The sequence below is a fragment of the Tauraco erythrolophus genome, chromosome 1, assembly GCF_009769465.1.
Source record: "Tauraco erythrolophus isolate bTauEry1 chromosome 1, bTauEry1.pri, whole genome shotgun sequence".
NCBI classification, from domain to species: Eukaryota; Metazoa; Chordata; class Aves; order Musophagiformes; family Musophagidae; genus Tauraco; species Tauraco erythrolophus.
Window position 1 is genome coordinate 116,715,372 of NC_141465.1, and position 22,484 is coordinate 116,737,855.

General features: G+C 35.8%; 1 protein-coding gene across 1 annotated transcript in view; it reads left to right on the forward strand.

Annotated features, from left to right (window-relative positions):
- XPO4 (exportin 4) overlaps positions 1-22,484 on the forward strand; it is an 81,338-nt gene that overhangs the window by 45,426 nt on the left and 13,428 nt on the right. Inside the window, exons 7-16 of the mRNA XM_086621545.1 lie at positions 5,086-5,198; positions 7,635-7,792; positions 8,065-8,239; positions 13,011-13,187; positions 15,302-15,444; positions 15,559-15,704; positions 17,006-17,183; positions 18,928-19,087; positions 20,711-20,880; positions 21,833-22,007. Coding sequence (XP_086477671.1) covers positions 5,086-5,198; positions 7,635-7,792; positions 8,065-8,239; positions 13,011-13,187; positions 15,302-15,444; positions 15,559-15,704; positions 17,006-17,183; positions 18,928-19,087; positions 20,711-20,880; positions 21,833-22,007 — 1,595 coding nt within the window. The remainder of the gene's footprint in view (positions 1-5,085; positions 5,199-7,634; positions 7,793-8,064; positions 8,240-13,010; positions 13,188-15,301; positions 15,445-15,558; positions 15,705-17,005; positions 17,184-18,927; positions 19,088-20,710; positions 20,881-21,832; positions 22,008-22,484) is intronic.

Here is a 22,484-nt window from a genome sequence, read left to right on the forward strand (position 1 = left end):
CATTGAAGTTAATGGTGTAATGGCAATTGTATGAACTGACTGAAGCTTTTGTCTGATCTGAACACTTTTTTTTTTAAAGTGTGTGTGTTTGTGGACCACACAGTTAAAAGAACAAAGCTCTTAAAACACCTTTCTAAGAGATCCTGTGAACCATTTACTTCTGCAGACTTTCAAGATTTGTGCTCGGTCCAACCCACATTGGTAGCATCTGTTATGCATAATAGAAGTGCATGAAAAACACACAGAATGCTCCAGAAAACTTGAGGTTTGCGTTGAAGAATGATTCAAGTTGGCATTGCTGCTGAAAAACCATCCTGCCCTAGCACCTCCTGTGAGCATGATACTGAGCAGGGAACCAACTGGCTGAAAACTGTTTTTTTAGCAGATTGAGGTCCCCAGTTTGATTTGTTGCACAGCTACAGAAATGATTGAACCTGTACTGAGTGGTGACAACATGGATTTCTTTCAGCAGCAGGGCTGCTTTCATAAGGTCTTGTGTTTGTTAGCAGCCCAGGATTATCCTGAATTTACTACAGCAGTCTGTCATCTGAAAGATGAAAGGTTGGGGTACTATTCTGGCTATTGTTTGGGATATAAAGAAAAATTCAGTGTGACTCAAATTAGCTATATTTAAGAAAGCTCAAGAGAGAACTGCATTTTACTTTTATCAGACTTATCGTTCTTCAGTGAAAACTGACCTGACCTTGAAATCACTGATGTTTAGAAATTATTTCTAGGGTACCATGTGTTTTCTTGACAATCCTTTCTAACAACTTCATCTTAAAAAATTGGGCAAACAAAGAAGATTGACAGATCCCCTGAATTTGTTCATAATTGCACTAAACATGTTTGTACTGATACTGAACTTTTTAACAATTAGTGTTTCATCATCTGGGTTTTCCTGAATGAATTCTGAAATCAGATTGCAGTGTAAGAGCATCTTAAAAGCATTAATACCAGAAGAGGAAAAGAGACCAGTAACAACCCTTTTTATGAAGGAGAACTGATAAAATATATAGGCTTTTTCCTCTTCTGCTCTCTTGCCCCAGAGGCTTTAAGTTTCTAGTTTTGCAGTGCTTTGTCATCAGCATCCCAGATGGCAGCCGGTATGTAGTGGAAAGGTGTGACTCTTGAGCTGCATCTGCATGGCAGTCACTTCTGCATAGGTGCTTTAAGTGTAAGTTAGGCTTAAAGTGAATAGCTTGTGTACTCTTAGCTGCATAGTCATAGCAGCGAAACGCAGCAGGAGCTCCAGAATCCACTTGGGTGGTCAAGGTGAGACTTGGTACTGGCATGGCTACACTGCTAGCGGCTCCGGAACTGGCCAGTTTTAAAATTAGCTTGGGTCTTCCTACACTTCCTACGCCCGTTGCTGCAATCCGAGTCCAGTGTCTCCAACACAAAGTAGTTTTGTTCTCGTGACAGTTAAGAATACTTGTGTTTAATAATTAAATATTTAAGCATACCTTCCTTCTCCTGAATGCTGGATATGTTTGCCGAGAGTGTAAGTTATATAAAGATTTGTGAAGCATTTCTCCATAGGGGGCAGCAAGCCTCTGCATCAGTTTTAGACAGTTGTTCCTAGACTCATCCCGTGTGCTTGGCTGACGAGCTAGCAAGCCAGAGGAGGTCTTAAAAATCCAAATATAATCAGTATGTTAGCACTATAACGCTGGATGGCAGATTGCCAAGCAGTTACCATTCTAGTGCAGTTTTTTACTTATAATATATAAGTCTAAGACTGACACAAAGCTCTCCAGAAATGTTCCAAACAACAAAGGCAAAGTGATTAAAATAACTTTTAAGATAGATATTCGGATGTTAGCACCCTAGGAGTTTTCCCTCTGTTTCCGAGTTGTTCATCAATCTTGTGGACAAATTTGTGAAGGGTGGTCTGGCAGAAGAAATCTCAGCTTTGATTTTTGAGTTCCTAATTTACTGCTCTGTGGAAGGGCAAGCATTGCCTCTCAAGAAGGCGGCAATGGGATCCGTTCTCAAATAGTGAAATTTGTGGGAAGTCCTGAGGTGAAACATTATAATCCCTCATGGGCTGCTTTAAGATATGAAACATTTTGATAATCATCTTTATCCATCAGTCCCTTCCTGGGACAGAGGCAAAGAGTATGAAGGGAAACTACACATTCATTCATCTTTTATTTTCTTTTTTTTTTTTAATATGTTCCTCCAAGAAGCATCTTAAAACTTCAAATTACTTTTTTTTCTACAAATTACAATTCTAAAATTACAAATTTATAATTTTAAAAAGATTACTCTTATTTCTCCAGCTCATGAAATGAAAACAAGCATAGAGCATAATTTAGGTAAAGATAAAGAAAATTTGTCTTAAATATTATGGTCTCTTCTCTAGGCACAGATTAGTGAGCATATGAGCCTTATCATACATGAAGGCATCTAGTTGTATTCTTATGCTTTTCAGTAGAGCTTAGTACATGTATTTGAATAATCTGTTCCGATTCAAGCGGAAGTTTCTAGACTCTGTAGGAATCAGTGCCATAAGTTTTGTGAACTGGGTAAAATGTTGCTGTGATTCTGGTAGTGGTTTTAGCTTGGATTTCCATGTCATTGAAAATGAACTGTAGTGAGAGTTACTCATTATTCAGTAGAATTGGGAATGTTACAAACATTTGTATTTATTGCCAGAAGTAGTTTACAATTGTTTTTCATTTAAAAAAACAAACAAAAAAAGCCCCAAACCCTCCAGGCTGTCATAGCAGGCTGATCTATGCTTATCATAAATATATGTTATAGCTTGAATGTTTACAAAAAAGTGTTCTGCTAGTTCTGTACTTTTTGTTTTCTCATAAGTATTGAGAATTAAATTAATTTTTGATGATGAAGATTGCATTTGTCCTGTGTACAGCCATGTACTAGGAAATTTAGTGCCAATTTTTTTCAGGTTTAACATAACTAAGCTGCTGCTAATAAGGCTGAACCATAGCACAGAAGAAGTTGAGATATTTCATGGCAGCAAGTATCTCCACAGCCAATTTAAGCTAATGTTTGCATCCATCGAGTACATGATGGAAAATGAGTGTAAGATCTCCATGATGGATGCAGGCATAATTTGTATTGTTCAGTGAACAGATATTTTACCCACAAATCTGCTATTGTCAGATGTGTCATCAGACCATTAGCGTGAGAAACAGTACTAAAAATAACAGGATCGGGCTGCTAAATACTGAGGCTGGTTAGAACAGTGACAGCAAACTAGCCCTTCTTTCATTCCATGTGAAAAGTGTTATGTAGCTGCTCCCCCCTGTAGACTCAACCTAGTGAAGAGCAAATTGATTTCCAGAGGCTGATAATGTGTCTATGATCATCTTCTGATACTGATGTATTTCCAAGCCAGTCTTTCACTGGAGATTTACAACAAAGGATGCTCTTGTCAAGAAACAATTTTAAAATACTGGTCTTTCTAAAACATTCCAAATGGAAAGGAAATAAGCATGGCTTAATTTGCCAGATAGAATTAGTTTTAATTTGTAATATTAATCCTGATAAAGGATGCTTGCATGTGATACTTTCATGCCCGTATTTATTTTTTTTTTTCATCTGGGAGAACTGAAGTATTTTTGTTTGTTTAAATGACATCTGTATTTCAGATGGAAGTAAAATACAGTTCTATGACTTTTACTTTTTTCCTCATCTGAAATAATGCAGATCTGGTATGGTTGAACACACATTGATACTTTTGAAAATGGTGAAACTGGTTTTGTTTTGCACTAATGTGAAAATCCTTGATTGTTCTTATGCCTTGTAATGTGCTGACAACAGCTTTGGACACGTACCACCGGTGAAGGTTCACTTGGTTCTCTGTTATGGAAAAAGTCACTTTTTTGGAATGTGGTTCTGCACAGTTGTGTTAGGAATTTCTGGTTTTGGCAGAACTCAGAAAACAAGTGTAAATAAACTAAAATTGTGCATCCTGCCTTGTGCCACAATCTTTCCTGTTAAGCTAGATGTTTGCTTCGTATATTGTTCTCTTAAACAAAACCCATCGAAAGTTAAGGGATCTGCTTTCTTGAATAACACCGTCGTGAAACTTAGTTTCTTCTAGACATATAAATACTTTTGATTCATGTTTTTTGTAATACCTGATGACTTACAGTACAAAAGTTAATACAGTTCATTACCAATAAGTAAATTACATGCAGCTGAGTATGCTCTTATTCTGATTGTTGGGTTAGAAAGGGATCAGAGAGGATTATGAAGGGTTTAAAAAAGGCAAATGAAAACGTACATTTCTGAGTTAGAGCAGTTTTACCTACCACTTGGACTGGGGTTGGCACAGAAGGAAGCACTTTCACAAATCTTTGATAAACACTTTTCTGCGTGATCAGACTGACAGAGAATGTATCCTGCTTGTTTAAATGTTTTTGCTCATGTCTCTGTTTTTTCTGTACTAGAGCATTTGCAGAATTTTGCAAATTAAGTTATGCCAAAACACATGGTAAGAACTGAAACGAGTGCAGCAAAATTGTTGCTTCACGGTGTGCACGTTTTTCATGCGCGTCCGTTTCAAATGTGTTTAATGTGACGGTGCCTTGTGGTGCCTTATGCTTTTGTTCTTCACAGTGTGATTAAAAAATGCAGATTAATGCAGGGCTAACATATCTGCATTCTGTGACGCATATTTGGCTATTTAGAAAAATGGGATATAGATTTCAATGAGCTATCTTTAGCTATCATAAGGCCTTTTTAAAAGCTGCCAGGAAAATTTTTTAGAAAATGATTTCCCATTTTGCATAAATTTTAGCACCTGTTAATTGCGGTTGCTTTTTTCCCTTCTCGCTGTGTCACATTAGACACCCTGGTTATCAAAGTGATCGTATCACTATGGTATGTCTCATAATTATGATCAAACTGTTATCTAACATTCCTGGAGCATTCTTTTTTTCAATACTTAATACCTTTTATTCCTTGGCCTCATGCATGAATTATGCTGTGTATGTGAAGAGGCTTAAAGTTTGTTTCCATTACATTCTTTCTGAATGGATCCTGTTGTATCTAGGATTTTTTTAAAGCCAAGTAGGAATGTTATTGTTGACCTTGACACCAGATAACTGGGCAGACATTATATAGCTATGTTTGAATCCTCACAAAATGTGATGCTAAAGCCAACAGAATCCTGGCGTGAGACCCTCCTGGACAGCAGAGTTATGGAGCTTTTCTTTACAGTAAGTTTCTTTCTTCAACTTTCATAGTCCAGACCACAGAGAAAGCAGCTCCTTCCTGTTCTAAAACTGTATTGTCGGACTCTCCCTTTTGCATCAGGTAGGACTGATTCTGTTAACTTCAGCTTGCTTATCAAAGCAAACAGAAGGATTGTATTTTTCATAGGTTACTGAATATGTATTTTGCCTATAAATTGCTTATATTGATGACCACTAACAAAAGAAAAAGGCGTATAGTTACCTAAACTTTTATACATTTGGTGCTTTTGGACATGTATTCATCAAATGAAACCAAGTATGGTGAGCAGTAGTAGAGTATGTCTTTCAGATAAGGTGTAACGGCTTTCAAAAAAGATCAAATGAACAGTATGTGTTCGCTGGTCTTAAAGCATTTGTTCAACGGAACAGCTGAAAATAAGTAATGTAATTGCAGTTTTCTAGCCAGTTTCAACATACAGAATTCTGTATCTCTTTCCTCAGCACAAAGTAAATCCAAACAAGTTAAAGTAGATTTAAGTTAGGAGGGATGGGGAAGAGATAGAGTGGGATAGAAGAATGTAATATTCAATTTTTATAGCTTAAAAAACACCATGATATTAAAACTGGATAAAATTAGTATTGTTTTATTTCTACCACTGTTGGAGGGAGAAGTTTGTAGTCTTTCCTCAGCTAGGAGTTGCTACAGCAGGAACCTATGTTGACTTATAAATTTGTTTACTATGCTATTTTATCTTATGTTACATCTCTTAGGACCTGAGAATTCAGCATTCTCAGACTATTTTCATTTTTGCAAAGCAGAGAAATAATGTGCCCAAAACTCGGACAAAATTTTTATTAGACAAAGTAAATGTAACTCTCCAGTGCTGCTTGAGAGTTTTCTGATATGTGCTTGGATACATATCCTTACTTTATAGGTTTTTTGACAAATTGGATTTTTTTTTAAATCTGTTTTTTTTACTGCAAGTCTTATCTGTTCCAGCAGTTTTGAAGAGGTGAAAAAATCACTGGCAGAACTCTTCGCAGCTACACACAATCTGAACAGCTGTCTAGACTATCCAGACAGTTGCTACTGTCAGCTGTGACCCTCCACATGCAAATAACTTTTTGGCTTACATATTAACCCTTCCTCGTTTATTAGTATGAAGTTGTCAGAGTTAGATATCTGTTTCTTTGGTTGGTTTACAATTGCTTATTCATGATAAGAATGCTTTGTATAACATGCAGAATTGTTTTAATACATTTGCATTTTACTTAAGAGAAAGCAAAATCCGCCTGCATATGGTTATTTTTGAATGAACGCTGGCCAGGGCAGCATGCTGTCAGTTTTAGTTTTAGATTCCTGATTTGCAATGGTTGAGCTTGTAGTATTGGTTTGCTATTTGAAGTAATATCAGTGAATGGTAGTAGTTTATATTCATTTATCTGATCTAAGAAATTTTAATAGCCTTGCAAAAGTTGGCAGGATTGCCATGTTAGAGAGAGCCATCAGTTCTAATCTCAGCCTAGTGTGGGACGTGTATCAGGAGGGGTATTTCTGTTGCAGGATTTGTTTCTCCTGCTAGTTTGATCTTTCGGAGATTAACTGTGCAGCTAATCCAACTAGTTAGGAGTTGAGTGAAGCTGCAACTGTAACGCCACAGAGAACTGGTTAGTGTTTTAACTGTACTTTTATGTATAATATTGTTGAAATAATTTTAACTAGATTTTCTTCTGGGCAAAAAAGCTTCCCTTATGCTTATTTATTTGCTAAATCTTATGTGAAAGTATAGGAGGCATGAGCCTAAGAAAATTATTAAAATCCACACTTGGTAATTAAAATATGTTTTGGAAATTATGATTACTGTCATATTAGATTTTAATCTAGAATGTCTCACCAGCAGAAGTGATGACATAATAGTTCACGGAAATGTGGGAAGATTACCATTGGTGTTGTATAATGTTAAGGGTGTTGCCAAGGAAGTGATGCATTCATTTTTGTATATGTCTTCAGTGTTTACCTCTGCTAAAGAAGCATCTATATAATCTTGATTGAACTTGTTGACTAACTTTAGCAAGACTCTGTAGCCTAGGCATAGTTAGCATAATAGAGATGACTGTCATTATTGCTGTTTTTAGAAGGAGCAGTATGTCTGACTGGCTGGCATCTGTTTCTCTCTTTAAGACATAACATTCAGTAGACAGTTCAATTTTCAACATGTAGGTGAGACTTAACTAAATGTTAGTTTCAGTGAGTTAATTCAAGGGTTGCAATTTTGTGAGCTGAGTCACGATCTCGACGTTTTGTATAATTTAGAGACTTGTAGAAACCCTTGCATTTCAGACTGAATGGAAGTTGTAGTAAGCTTTTTTTGGTGTGTGCTCTTTTGGCTTGAGAGCCATGTGACTGTTGTACGAACACCCTATTTTCCATGTATTATTAACTATCTCACTTCCTGAAAGGTACATAGAAAAATCAGAGAAGATACAGATATGGCCCAAGATTCATTACAGTGTCTGGCACAGCTGGCGTCTTTGCACGGGCCAGTCTTTCCTGATGAAGGCTCACAAGTTGATTACCTGGCACACTTCATTGAGGGATTACTGAATACTATCAATGGGTATGTATGCCTGCTCTCTAAATTTAGATGGCATCTTTTAATCTTTAGTTTGGAGTGTAGCGTATCTGCATGGAGAACTGGCATGGCTTGCTAATTTCTGGGTGTAATTTATGCTTACTATTGGATTACTGAAATTAAGAAAAGGCAATTTAAAGTAGGTGGTGCTTAAGTAATAGGAAATAGATTTATTGATTGAAAATGTATCAACAAAATCAATTCCCTTTTAGCATTTTTCTTAATGGCAAAAAACTAACTTCTATTTCTGTTTCTAGAATTGAAATAGAAGATTCTGAAGCAGTGGGAATTTCCAGTATTATCAGCAACCTGATAACCGTATTTCCTCGCAATATTTTAACTGCCATTCCAAGTGAACTTTTCTCTTCATTTGTAAACTGCCTCGCACACCTCACTTGTTCTTTTGGAAGAAGTGCTGCCTTGGAAGAAGTGGTAAGTATCTGCTCTCAAATAGTAGGTAATCTTTTTTGTTTCTCTCTATTTGTAATAAGCATGAGTGACATGAGAATTTGGCTGGTTTATTATTAACTGTTTTGAATTCAGTGGGTTTTTTCTAGATATTTCTGAAATCACATCTGAGAAGAGTTTCTTTTTGTTTCAAATAACATAATTACACATTGTGCATCTTTCAGGCTTGTTTCAATTTAAAGCACTTGTCTAATGTTTTCATTTTTAAAAAAATGAATTCATTTGACAACATTAGAGTCTGTAAATATTACTGCCTTGCTCTTGTAGGACTCCTGAAAACTGTTGTAGATAATGAACGAGCTAAAGTCCTGAAAGCTTAAAATGACTACACCAACATATGGACAGACTGAAACTTAACTGCTGTCAAGAGTTCTGAGTCAGGATCTTCTGTTTTAAGAGAATGTAGCTGTTAAGATCTATTGTCAACCTCATACTTCTAAGCTGTTCAAATCATCTCTTCATTGCTGACACAGTTCAAATGGTTATTCTGTGTACGGGAAATCTAGCACAGGAATTCAGAGGATTTTTTTTCCATTTGTTTACTTCTTTCAAACTTTGGTTGTAACATTAAAGAGCAGTTGGGATAGTCTGTCTTCTGCTTCAAAAAATTGCATTAAAAATAAAAACTTCTAAGGAGACATTTTTTAAGGAAAAAAGCCTGTAAGTATTGAGGCAAATAATCTTGCACTTGTGCTATTTATGTGCAGTAGCTATTGATTTAAAATGAGACTATCAAGCCAATATTTCCCCATTATCATTAGAAAGAATGAATTTTTACCAGTTTTGCTATGTTGACTGGGCTTAATTACCTGAATTCGAAAATAATTATAGAAGTATTTAGTTATAATGTTGATGGACATGTTTCTTTACCAGAGATCACAGATGTGTTAATTAACATTCATTGCAGAGCATTAGATCATGTCTTTGCTGCAAGGTTGAAACGTATTACATTTGGCCCAGCATTCACTTAAACATTCAAGTGTGTTCATGTCTTAATCAAAAAATTAGTGATTAAATTTAGAATCTAAAATGCATCTGCTTTTCAAACCTTACTGGTCAAAACTTGCCCTGCTTTTGAGATTTTTCTAGTAGAACACTGAATATATGTTGTGGTGCTCACCAACATATTTAGGAATGCTCCTGAAGCCTTTATAGAAAAGATTCAGAAAAACCATAAGCACCTATCAATTAAATTAATGGGACTAAAGGGATGTTGTTTCGTCAATTAGCCTCTTGTTACTTGAGAGCTAGAATATGCGAACACATCTAATGAAAACAGCACTCAAGCCTAAGGCTTCCTCTCTCAACAAAAGCTTGGGGTACCTGGTACCACTATCTGGTACAAAGTTTGTTTTGGAAATGACTGGCCAGTTATGCCTTGTAAACTGTGGCTGCCTACACTCTCGTAATCCTGTAGTTTTAGCTGAAGAAAGTCTTTGCAGTATTAAACTTGAATGTTCTCAGATTCAGCAATATCAGAAAGAAAGAATGCAAGATTTTTTTTGTTTGTTTTAAGAGAGAATTCTCCTTCAATCTTTAATTCATTCTGTGGAAAGAGAAACATTACACTTTCACCCCTTCCATTCTGTCATAGCTCTTACAGATATCTCAACTTCATTTTCTGATTTCCAGGATGATGCAGAATTCTGAATGACGAGCCTTCAAAACAATAATTCTTATACCTTAATAGTGTGTCAGCAATAAGGCATGCTACTGACACTTTTAAGTTATTGCTGACTTAATTCAGATGACATAATGATACTGTCTGCTGTGCCTGTAAAAATACTACTTTGCATCCCTGAAAACAATCTTTTGGCTTCGGCATGTCCCAGCCTTGGTTACTGTGTTCTCCAAGCTTCTTCTTTAAACTGCTTGTAGTGTCACCCTCTCTCAGCTCATGTGCTATCTGGGATTAAGAACTATTGATAGGTAAAATATTGTGTGTGTTAGGCTCAGTAGAGTCTTCAGAAAATATTCCTGGAACCTTTCAGAAATCTGAAATGCAGCAGAATGCAGGCAGGCGTACTTAAGTTTGCTGATGGGAAAAGCTGTTTTCCCTGTATTTCCACCACTTCATATGCTAGCAGAACTTCTCATCTGAACACTGCAGAAACCGCATCAGGCCCAAGGAACCTACTTAGGTGAATACCTGCTATGGAAACTGTCGAAATTGGGAGGCCCTGAACCATAATACGCAAACCACTTCAAAGGAGCTAATACTGATTTTCAACCAAGGAGGAAAAACCCAACCCACAATCCAAACATCATGTTCAAATGCTGTTTTACATTTAACCTGCCTAGTTAGGATTGGGGAGACTGGCTGAAGGAAGTTGAAACACTTGCCAGGACAGCTACACTGGTGGAGGGCAGTAAGCTTCAGCAATACTGAGGGTTAGTTTATGGTGCGAGTTGGACCAGTGATCTCTTCCTTTAATAGCACTGGGTCTGAGAGAAGGTGCTTGTCCACATCTATGCTTTGCCTTGCTCAACACTTAAAGCTTATGCAGAAGTAGTCCATCTGAATTGTGAAGATTATGAACAGGATGTCGGATGAAAAGTCAAATAGAAATTATATCAAAGGCTTCTTATTCTCAAAATGAATCTTAATGCACTGTTGCTGTTTCATGACTTTTTAAAAAATATCTTGACATGTTTTAAAAATATCATGTGATGGGAGAGATCATTCCGAATTTGATCCTCTCTGCTGTACTTCTCTTTCCAGCTTGTTGCTGCTTGACAAGTTTTAGAAGTGTTCTTTCTTCAAAGGATCAGCAGACTGTGAAGGAAGAATTACAATTTTCTCTTTGTTTCCCATGTTAGAGAAATTAAGCATCTTTGCTTTGACTTTACTGGTTGTATCTAGCATCTCCTGAAGATCTGAGTTCTGAACTGGGCTCTACCGTTGGTTCTGTTGGATTCGTCAGAACAATACAGCTCCCTGGTCTACAGCATGTCACTTAGTTTCCCCTTATGACATCTTTGTTAGCCCAGCTGTAGCTAATATGAAATAAGGATTGGGAATTTTTAATAAGGTTCCTTTGTGACCAAATTTGTTCAGTACGAATAAACTCTTTTTACTGTTTGGGCACATGGTTTATGGAGGCACTTATTGATCCTAACTTCCTTATGACAATACCACAAAGTGTTAAAAACAGTTCTTTTTCATGGCATTAACTTCTGCATTACCTTCTCAAGAACTCAAATCTCTCCAATTAATTTTTGTTGTTTATGAAAAGACATGTCTGTTTATTACTTTATACTCTGGATTTTTACAAATTATTATAAGTTATATGTGAGTTCTATATATAAATATACTGCACATACATGTCAAAATGTTTCCGTTTTGAATGACTGTCTATGTATTCATGTGTCCATTAGCCAAGTTTTAAAAAGACATGTTGTGGTGTCCATCCTAAATTTGTGGCTTGTGTTAGTGTTGAATACAATTTTTTCTCCCTCCTTGTTATCTTCAGCTTTTGTTTTAACACTTCCATCAGTGTGTCCTATATGTTAACTTCTGTAAATGCGACCACTTTGCAGTTACAAAATGATGCTGTGAAGCCATCTTGAAATGCTACCAGTGAGATATCAGTTTTCCCTCTTAATCAGTCATCCAGCCAATGTTTTCTTTTCCTTGCCTGTTCATCCAGCCGTGTTTGTAACTTCACTGAAAGTCAGGAATTCTTCTGTCTGGAGCATGATTAAGTCTTTAGTATCTCTTTATTTCATCAAGGAATCATTTTAGTAAGCTCTGCTATCTCAAAGTAACTTTTGTGAGTGATCCTGTTGGTTAAAAGTTGAGAAGACTTCTTACAGGAAAGAAGTGTCCTGCTTTAATAGCATGTTTGTCCGTAAAGCCACCCTTAAGTTATTTGAAGTTGGATATATTTACTAAAATTCAATTTTTGTATAAAATCAAAAAGTTGATAGGTACATTAAAAACACTTTGAAAAAGAAATGGCCTCTTTGCCATTTAGGTTCTTTAGTTTGCCTGTAACCCAGAGCTTTGTTTTTCAGATGTGTTATTTCCTTTTGCGAATTCTGTACTACGTAGAAACACGTATGAGTAACTAAAACCAGGAAGCGTTAGTTAAAATGCACTAAGCAATTGGAGGTGCAGGTTTATTCTGTGGAATTCCACTCTTTTTTTTTGTTTGCTTATAGAATTAGAAGTTGTGTATCATCAAAACTGGCTACCTGTAGTAAGGTTTCTTGAACGCACTCAATCTTACAATTATTTTGTCTGGAACAGAGAATCAACATCTTTTCTCTCTGTTTATTTCAGAAACAGTGGAATACATACAAATCTATATGCACATGTTCTATATTTGTCTATTTAATTGGCTCAACTCTTTGTTGTTATTAATAAGAGCTGAGATGCTTGACATCTTTGTGGCAAAAGCTCAGTAGCTCCTGCATTTATGCAATTATGCATTAAAGACTTAATTTAAGACTGTTCTGGTTTTGAATGTCAGATAAAGAGAAATAGCTACACGCTTTGACAGCATTTTTTGAAGTCTAGCAAGCGTAAAAGCTGCACTGACCTTTTTGATGCATTGCTTCAGTTCATTCTGATATTTTCTTGGCTATCCTTAGATGGGTTTTGTGACTGATTTTGTTTTTAATTGTTTCAACATTAGAAGAACATCTGTTAAATAATAACGAATATAAGTATGTTCCTCTGGTTTAGTTTAGGAATAAGATTTTGTTTGTTTGTTTCTTTCATCTCTTACAGCTTGACAAAGATGACATGGTATATATGGAAGCATATGATAAGTTGCTGGAATCTTGGCTTACTTTGGTACAAGATGACAAACATTTCCATAAAGGTTTCTTTACCCAACATGCTGTTCAGGTCTTTAATTCCTACATTCAGTGCCATCTAGCTGCTCCTGATGGTACAAGGAATTTGGTAAGCCCTTGTTCTAGTAGTTCTTGATATATAGTAAATAGCCCATGTTTTTTGGTGCGTAGTATATCATGTAGCTCAAGAGAGCTAGTATAGAATTACTATTTATGACTTTGGAAATGAAAAAATTGCTGAATTTGTTACTCAGTGGTCATTTTCCAGTCTTTCTCTCATTCTGAAGAGGAAATAAAGGAATACAAAGTTGGAAATCACTTTAAAAAAAAAAAAAGGTAAACCTGTTATTCAAGTCAATGTGCATCTTAGTGTTCTTCCCACAGATTCAATGACTAAAGTTTTGACCGTCCTTCTCTGGACTAGAGTCCTACTTAAAACCCCCAATAAAATTTGAAGCCTTTTATACGATCGTTACCTCCAATACGTTGCCTTCAAAGTATACTTTTGAAGTATAATTGACTTGCACAAATATCTGAAAAAATGTAGAATGACTATGCTCAAACTAGAAGCAACTCGCAATATTATTTGGTTCTTTTGGATAAAATTAATTCCCAATTGAATTTTTGAGGTGACTGTTCTAGAGAAAACCTAAAATATCTCAAAGTGTCTATTGAACCATTGAGAAAGAAAGCAGATTAGTCTCTTTGCTAGGAGTCTGACTCTTACTAAAATAGATTCTCATACAGAAAGTGGGATGTAGATGTTGGATGAATTATTGCATAGATCCAGTTCAATAACTGTACAAAATATCTCTTTAATTTGATGCTGTGCAAAGATCTCTGAGATACCTCATTCTGAAAAGCACCATATAAAACTTAATTCTACTAACTCAATATGTAACAGATGGTAATAACAGTGCCAAAACAGAGAGAAATATTTCACAAGAGAACTTTGAATTCATATCAGGCGGTCTTGACATAACTTGTATACACAGGTTAATTCATGTCATTCTGTGAGATAAGTCATTTATCCCACGGGTAACCTTTTAAAAGCCACAGCTGGCATTTCAGAATGCTTCTTGTTCAATATCAAAGCAGTAACAGGAACTTTCAGTCTCTGCTTTGAGAGCAGAGGCTCACCCTTCAGTAAACAGCTGCAACTTTGAAGTTGCCAAAAGAGAATGATTTGCTGGGTTGCACAAAGAAAAGATGGGTTGAAAGCACTTTGGATATGGAGTTGTGCATGGATTCAGTTTTCCAGAGCCTTTATAGAAACAAAGCAGACTGATAGTAAAATACAAGTGACAAGAAAAGCTTTGTTAGTTGTGTAAATTTTATGATTCTTAAAAACATTTTTTAAAACATTTTTGACATTGGTGCTTAGCTTCTACATATCATGGTTCATTTCTTCAAGGAATAAGGTCTGATTATTATTTAGGTAGTTTTATAGCGCAACCAAGATGAGCTTTGAGATATCAAACAGTATAACTTCTGCATCAGCAAGAAATAAAACTGAGTTGAGGAGGAGTAGTAGTAGTCGGCTGCTTTCCTGAGGTTATAGCATTTACTTTTTGGAGCTTTTCCCCCTCAAACAATGGGTTATGGAGAATCTTTAATGAAAGAGATTATTTTCATTTCATCATGAAAAATACTACCTATTATGTGATTTATGTAAGATCTCAGACAGCAGAGAAAAATATCTTTGACTAATGAATCAGAGAAAGCATGGAAGTTCCAGTATTTAAAATGGTTCATGCAATTTGAAATGCAAATGTACTTCAGCAATCTTCTGACGACTGGGTTTGCAGATGCTCGACAGAGCTGATATACATACCCTGTGGTGTAAAGAATCTGTTTTGCTATTGTCCAGCCTGTGCTTAACCTATTAGTAACAAGCATCAATTTTCATAACTCTTATCCCTGAGTCTTTTCACAGTGAATCTTTTGACTTGAGAGCACTATTTGAAATGGTAGCAAATATACCATTAACAATATGTGGCATTTTTCTAATGAGTTTGCGAAATGCTGATTTTAAAACAATATGAAGCCATGTTTACTCCTCTGTTTAACTCTTCTGTGTCTAGTTTAGTATGAGTCTGTTGCTCATCCATGCAAAACACTTTGAATGAAAAAGCCAAAATAATGTAGAAAATTGTTATGATGATAAAATTTAACAAGTGTAACACTAACTGATTGCTTCTTATTTTGTCAAAATAACCAAAGACTGCCAATGGTGTCGCCTCTCGGGAAGAAGAAGAAATAAGTGAACTGCAGGAAGATGACAGAGACCAGTTCTGTGACCAGCTGGCCAGTGTAGGCATGCTGGGGAGAATTGCTGCAGAACACTGTATACCTCTTCTTACAAGGTACAAAAAAAAAAATCATGAATGCAAATCAATAAAGCCATCATATATGAAAAGCCTGACTTTGCCAAAACAATTTAAAAACAGTGAAGCTATTTGATTGTTTTTTGTCCACAGTTTATTAGAAGACCGAGTGACAAGGCTCCATGGTCAGTTGCAAAGACATCAGCAGCAGTTACTTGCCTCACCAGCATCAGGCTCAATTGACAATAAAGTGCTTGATGACCTGTATGAGGATATTCATTGGCTTATTTTAGTCACAGGTTAGTGACTGCTTTAAATCGTACTTATTCTGGTATTCTTGTTGCAACTGGAACACCTTAGGAAAAAACACATTCCTGTACATCAACTAACCTTAATTGACTATAAATTTTGTCCCTTACGATGCTTTCACCTTACATACATTACTTACAAAGTCTTTGTTTTACTTTCATCTGCCTTGAGTAACATGAACGTTATCTTTAAAAGAGTGATGAAATCTTTACACGAGGTAATGTCCTTTGGAAATTCCCACTAATTTTGTTACAGATTTTTTGCGATGTGTTATCAGTCAACCTATTTGAGAAATTAGTCTGTTTGTGATATCAGTTGTATTGTCTAGGGGCACATGACTTTATAAGGGAATCAGCATGAGATCAGGGTAACGGTATTACTCAGAGGTGGCAAAGAATCAAGTAAGTTCCAGAATCTCTCAGTGCTGATGATCCATGTCCTGGCATTTTGTTATGTTTCAGGGAACTTGAATTTAGAACCTTTTTGGTTTTGATTTTCAGATGGAACCATCTTACATCAATTTGCAAAACATAAGTACAGACACCTTGTTGTTATTTGTTAGGAGAAATGTGTACTTCATGAAATATTTTGTGTGATCTTTTTGAACATCTGATGTTTTAGTCACTCTCAGATGTTGATGTGAACATGTTTATGATATTTTTGTATCCTTGTGAGATGGAGTTTGTATTTGTAGCTCACAGATGGTTATGAGATCAAACATTAAAAACAACAACTAAAGCTGGAATTGATATTAGTTATCTGAACACCAGAGTATTGTATAAAAGCCCATGCTTCACCTGATCTATAGTTGCTATGCAAGGAAAGCTTTATTATAGCACAGGTAGTTGGTGTCTGAAAGCCTCTGACAGATTTGAAATGCTAGCAGAACAGAAGTCCCAAATGAGGTGGACTTGGTGGGGAAGCTGTAAAATCAAGGCTAACGGAAGAAGAAAAAAATGACATCAAAATGTTGGTTTGGGTTTGGTTTTTTCCTTTCAATAGTTGAATTAATGGTAGTACTTCTATATGAAGTAAAGCTTATCTTTTTTTTTCTTAATTTGGTGGTTTCTTTTCCAGTCTTGATTTCTTGTTGCTTTAGATTCTTCTCTACGGAACGGCTTTAAGGATTCTGAAATTAACTTATACATATTTAAACAGTGTTGATCAGGGTTTGTACAAACATTCGATTCTGGTGTGATATCTGCGGTTAAGCCAATGGATTGTCTAATCAAAAAGCCATAAATTAACCGAAGGTAGAAAGTTGTGATCACTCTTTCTTTTTTAATGCAAGGCTACCTCTTGGCTAATGATACTCAGGGAGAGACTCCGCTAATACCTCCAGAAATAATGGAATATTCCATTAAACATTCAGCTGAGGTTGACATCAATACAACACTTCAGATTCTGGGATCTCCAGGAGAAAAGGCCTCTTCCATCCCAGGGTACAACAGAACTGATTCTGTAATTAGGTAAGGATGCATCTCATGCTATTAAGTATGTTAAATGCTTTTTCAGAGAAAAAAGTGACAGTATGAGTGGATTTGAAAAGTAAAAAAGCAATATCTAAACACCGAACACTGGAAAAAAATGTCTCTTAACTAGTATTATTGTAAGGGCAAATAATTTATAAGAATGGTTTTATAACAGGCATATTAAGGCAACGCTATAAAGGAGATTAAGAAAAGATAAAGATGAAGTGATTTTTTTTTTCCTTAAGTTTAAGGGAAGACAGGGTAAATACAGATGATGTTTCAAGTCAAGGTGATCCAGGGGAAGACTGAAAAGGAAAAAAAATGAGTGTAAGGCATCAAAACAGATAAAACTGAGTCAAGATGGGAAGGCTGAAATGACTAGATTGACTTCATAGTCTTAACAGAGGACATGAGCCAAAGTTTTGGAAATAAACAGAAATTGGTTTATATCTCTACTGAAAACCCGTATTTGATCTATTTGTTATAGAAAATCCTTAAAATGACTTAAATTACTAAAAAGTTGGTAGATCAAAATCTTTAGATAATATACTATATGCTTTATAATTCATTCAGCACATGTACAGCTTAAGCAAACACTTTGCAGAAGAACATAGATAAGTGAGCTTGTCTACTTCAAACATGAGTTACTGCCCAAGCTTGGAAGTAGCAGCAAAATTGGTCCTCACTGCAGGAGGAATTGTTGTCACTTATGTACACATATCACTATTAGCCTATAAGAAGAGCAAGAGAGGGGAGATCCATTCTCTTTTTGCAAGAAGGCTGATGCTCACAAAGGACTCCTTAATTTGCATCCTCACACTTCAGAAGATTGCATTCCACTTTTAATTGAACAGGGAGGATTTCTCACTCAAGAGTTAGTTGTTGTGTACTTAATGTTTTCTTCTTCTGGAAGAGGCTGTTAAACATGGATCTTCATTAGCAATAGTGTGCCTAATGTTCAGAAGCTTGAATACTCTTTACTGATACTAATGACAGTTTCAAGAAGTAGTCACCATACAGGATTTCTTGATGCGATGTCTCAGTGGTGATGGGATAAAATCAGATCTAAATAAGGAGAGATTTGAGGTGCCCCAGCAATAGCTCTGAAATGTCAAGAAATAGACCGCTGTCAGCTCCTAAATTCCTTGTGCATTCTTACCAAATTTAATTGATATACTACAAAAGCTAATATTTAATGTAGTTTTATGGACTGCTTGTATTAATGCAATCACCTAGTGATCTGCAATTTCAGACTGTTTCTCTGCAGTAATGAAAGAGAGAAATAACTGGTTATTTCTACATTTGTTCTTTAACATGCATCACACTGCAAAAGCTGCACAATTAGGATCCACTTGGTCACTAAGCTTGATGGTGCAAGGAAGGGACAATCAGTTTTTCAAAAAAGCCTTTCAAGCACTCCAAGTAGTAATCCATTTGTCTTTGTTCCCTCGATATCGGAATGCTTGTGAAAATTCTTTGTTGCAGTAATTTGGATGTTAATCACCTTATCTTTTAATGCATATCCTGACTTATTGGAGGATCTTTACCAGTCTATCCTGTCTGTCTCTCCTTGCATTTAAAAAAACAATAAATTCAGTTGCTTTTTACTTCATTAGAGTTGAACTATTTTGTGTTATCCTGTTCCTTCTGTCATATTTCATGAAAAATGAAAAGTGTTTGGTAGTCACATTGCTTCTCCAAAAGCCACTCTCAGCATCCTCATTGTATTTTAAATTTTCAGGTTGCTATCTGCTATTTTAAGAGTGTCAGAAGTAGAATCTAGAGCAATAAGGGCAAATCTTACACACCTCTTGAGCCCCCAGATGGGCAAAGATATTGTATGGTTCCTCAAACGCTGGGCAAAGACTTACCTCTTGGTAGATGAGAAGCTGTATGATCAGGTAAGGATATAATTCTATGAATTAATTGGTGAGTATTAGTAATGGTATTATCCTGTGAATGCAGATGTCAGTGTAGCTATTTTGAAGTGCAATGATAAAGCATTCTTAATGTTAAATGGATTGTGGTTTATTTTCGAAATTGTTTGAAAGTTGATGTTTTCTTCAGTTTTTTTAATTAGAATTATAAGTTGTTAGGGGATGACTCTTGCACATTTTGGTGCAAATGTGATTATTTTTTTTTTTTGCCATTGCATAGCACACTCTCAGACTGCATAGTGGGTGAAACTCACTGACTACAGCAATCTTATAAGCTACTTCTCACTATCCGCCAGATCTTACAGTTCATCTCTAATACAGTGGTTGCCCTTGATGGGTGATTTAGTGAGCAACCTGGTCATGATTATGAATTAGATGTCTAACACCATCACCAGGTAGTATACATTAGCTAATGTCATGCTACTTTCTCTCCTCTCCCCGTTCTCGTATGTTCTCATTGTATACATCATGATTTCAATGGTGCGTTCTTTGTAAAGGCCAACTTCTTATCATGTTTGGACAGCACTAATCATGATTAGACCTTGATCTTGATTTTGCTTATTGAACTAACTGTAATCCACCTAGCTGACAGAGGCCACTCATCCTTAGGATCCTATTGGCCTCCTCCTCCCCTTTATTTCCATTATCGAAGCAACTAAGATTACTAACTCTTCAGGAGGCCTCTCCTTAACAAAAATAGACGTACCATAGGCTTATAAATACTTGGAATCATATTATTCAGCTTGTTCTTACAGCAGAACTAAGATTTTGTAAAGGTACCAGTTGGGGAAAAATTGGAGAGCATGTAAGAAGGAGATCCATATGAGAAAGAATGTGAAGAAACAAAAGAGAGTATATAGGAAATGCACACGTTTAGTTTGTCTTGACGTGTGAAAGTGATTGAAACCTCCATTTAAACCTTATGCTCAATCATGTATATATGATGAGTTTTAAAGTTAAAAATGTTAGTGGTGTGCTGACAGGAAGCCCTGCACAATTATTACAAAATCCTTGGATTTGACTCTTGAGAAACTTTTTTTAAAGACAGGAGAACAGGCAATTTCAAGGAAGCATATTTTAATGTGCCAGGACCAGAATGTGAAATCTTTCCTAAAAGATGTATAGATTGAAGGAACAATCTGCAGAAAGCAGATGCAGAAAAATTGTGGTGAAAATAAGTTTTTGCAAGATTCAATCTAGATCAACAGCTAGGTTTATGTCTAATTTATCACTGAGTTCTGAGGTGAAATTCATGGAATCACTTTTGAGAGATGATTTGGGGAATCTTTCTTTTAATTTTTAAAGCTTTTGAACTTTCATTGGTGTGAAAAGCTAGGCATACTCAAACCTGATTTTGTATTAAGGTTGAAACTTTTATTTGTTTTAGGTGTTGTGCTTAGAATTGCAAGATAAATTTGGCAAAGATTTTTTCCATTACAGGTGTTCTTTGCCTTTGTCTGTGTAACATTTGTTTATTTTAAGTAGGGAAGAAGTGACAGCCTGAAAAGAATTTGCTGACAATGATTACCATACACTTTGGGGTTCTGGCTTCTGTAAAACTCACTCATTTTAATGCTTTTCTTATAGATAAGTCTGCCATTTAGTACAGCATTTGGTGCTGATACAGAGGGTTCCCAGTGGATTGTGGGTTACCTTTTAGAAAAAGTGATCAGTAACCTGGCAGTGTGGAGTTCAGAGCAGGACCTTGCAAATGATACTGTACAACTGCTAGTAACATTAGTGGAAAGGAGAGAGCGGTAAGTTGCTATACCTCTGGAAGTCAAAAAATTTCTTTTGCTTCCTTTAGGTTTTTTGGCCAAATTAATCCAGATATAGGGCACTTCATATTCATGTCTCTGTAAGTCAAATTACTTCAGTAACATACTATAAGTGAAAAAAAAATTGTTTGACAAAGTGAGGAGTGAGACCTACATTTGGCAAAACATAATCTAATTTTTATTATTGTTTAGAAGTGCACTCTCCTTCCCTTACCTTTGTGTCTCACTCTTAAACAGTGAGAATGGAAAATTCTCCTGGTCTCCACTCTTATTGCAAGGATTTTTGCATTGTTGTTTATTTTTGTTGAACAACTTCCTCTGGATTAAGAGTCAGATACTGGCTAAGCCAGTATAAAAAGTGGTTTGTAAACATATGATTTTTTTAAAAAAAATCCAGGATTTTGTGGATTCAGATGAATTTCCAAGTTTTCTCTGGTATTACAAACTGTGAAGCAGAAAATTCTTGAATGTTTTACTTCTGTGAATTGACATGCAATTATACATGTAACCATGCATTCACAGTCTGCTGAAAGACTGTTCTGAAGTTTGAGGATTTAAACTCTTGAATTATCTTTTAAAAAAAAAATTAAAACCCACAGGAAATAGTTTTGGAATAAACTGCTTATTTTATCATGACATAATGAGACTAAGCTTTTAATCCATGCAGTATGTCCATTAACTCTGTGTGTGTATGTGTGTAAAACTAAAGCACTTCCCTGCTTTTCTCCCATATGAATTGAACTATTGTCAGAGTATATACTTCAGAAATCTTAGAGGTGAGGCATTAAGATGAAAGTCAAAAGGCAATTTAGCCTTCGAATAAAGGAATTTTAAAAAAAGAAAAAAAACTTCTGGCAACTGCTAGCAATCTATGCTTTGTTCGTACAATTTTGTGAAGTCTTTAAATATAAACCGTTTTTCCCTCTTTTAGGGCAAACTTAGTTATTCAGTGTGAAAACTGGTGGAATTTAGCTAAACAATTTGCAAGGCGAAGCCCTCCTCTTCACTATTTGTCCAGTTCTGTGCAGAGAACACTAATGAAAGCTTTAGTTTTAGGAGGTTTTGCTCATATGGATACAGAAACAAAACAACAATACTGGACAGAGGTAAGCTATTTTGATGCTTCTGTTACCTGCCTCTTATCAAGTGGTACAAAGAAGTTAGTTTATGGTGGTACGAAATCAACTTATACAGAATCTTTTGATTTTGAACATCTAATATTGACAATTTATGAAATTATTCTGTCTTTGAAGGTCAATAGTCATATGGCACCCATGAGCTGCCAAAAATTTTACCTAAAACATTACAACCGAAATAGAAACTAATAATTACCTGGAAGATTTGTGAAGCAGCCAGAATAGCAGTACACTTGAAAGAGACCATTAGAAAAGGTTAAGAATTTCCCATGGAACTCTGTCAATTCTTCCTTTTATTTTGATTTGGTGATATTATAAATTATGCAGTTATTCACTTAATGATAATGACAGTAAGTAAAAAGCTAATTATATGGAACATAATGAATAGCCTTGATCAGCTTTTTGTGCCCTGCCTCCATTAAAGCTCAGATATTTGGTACCAGAAAG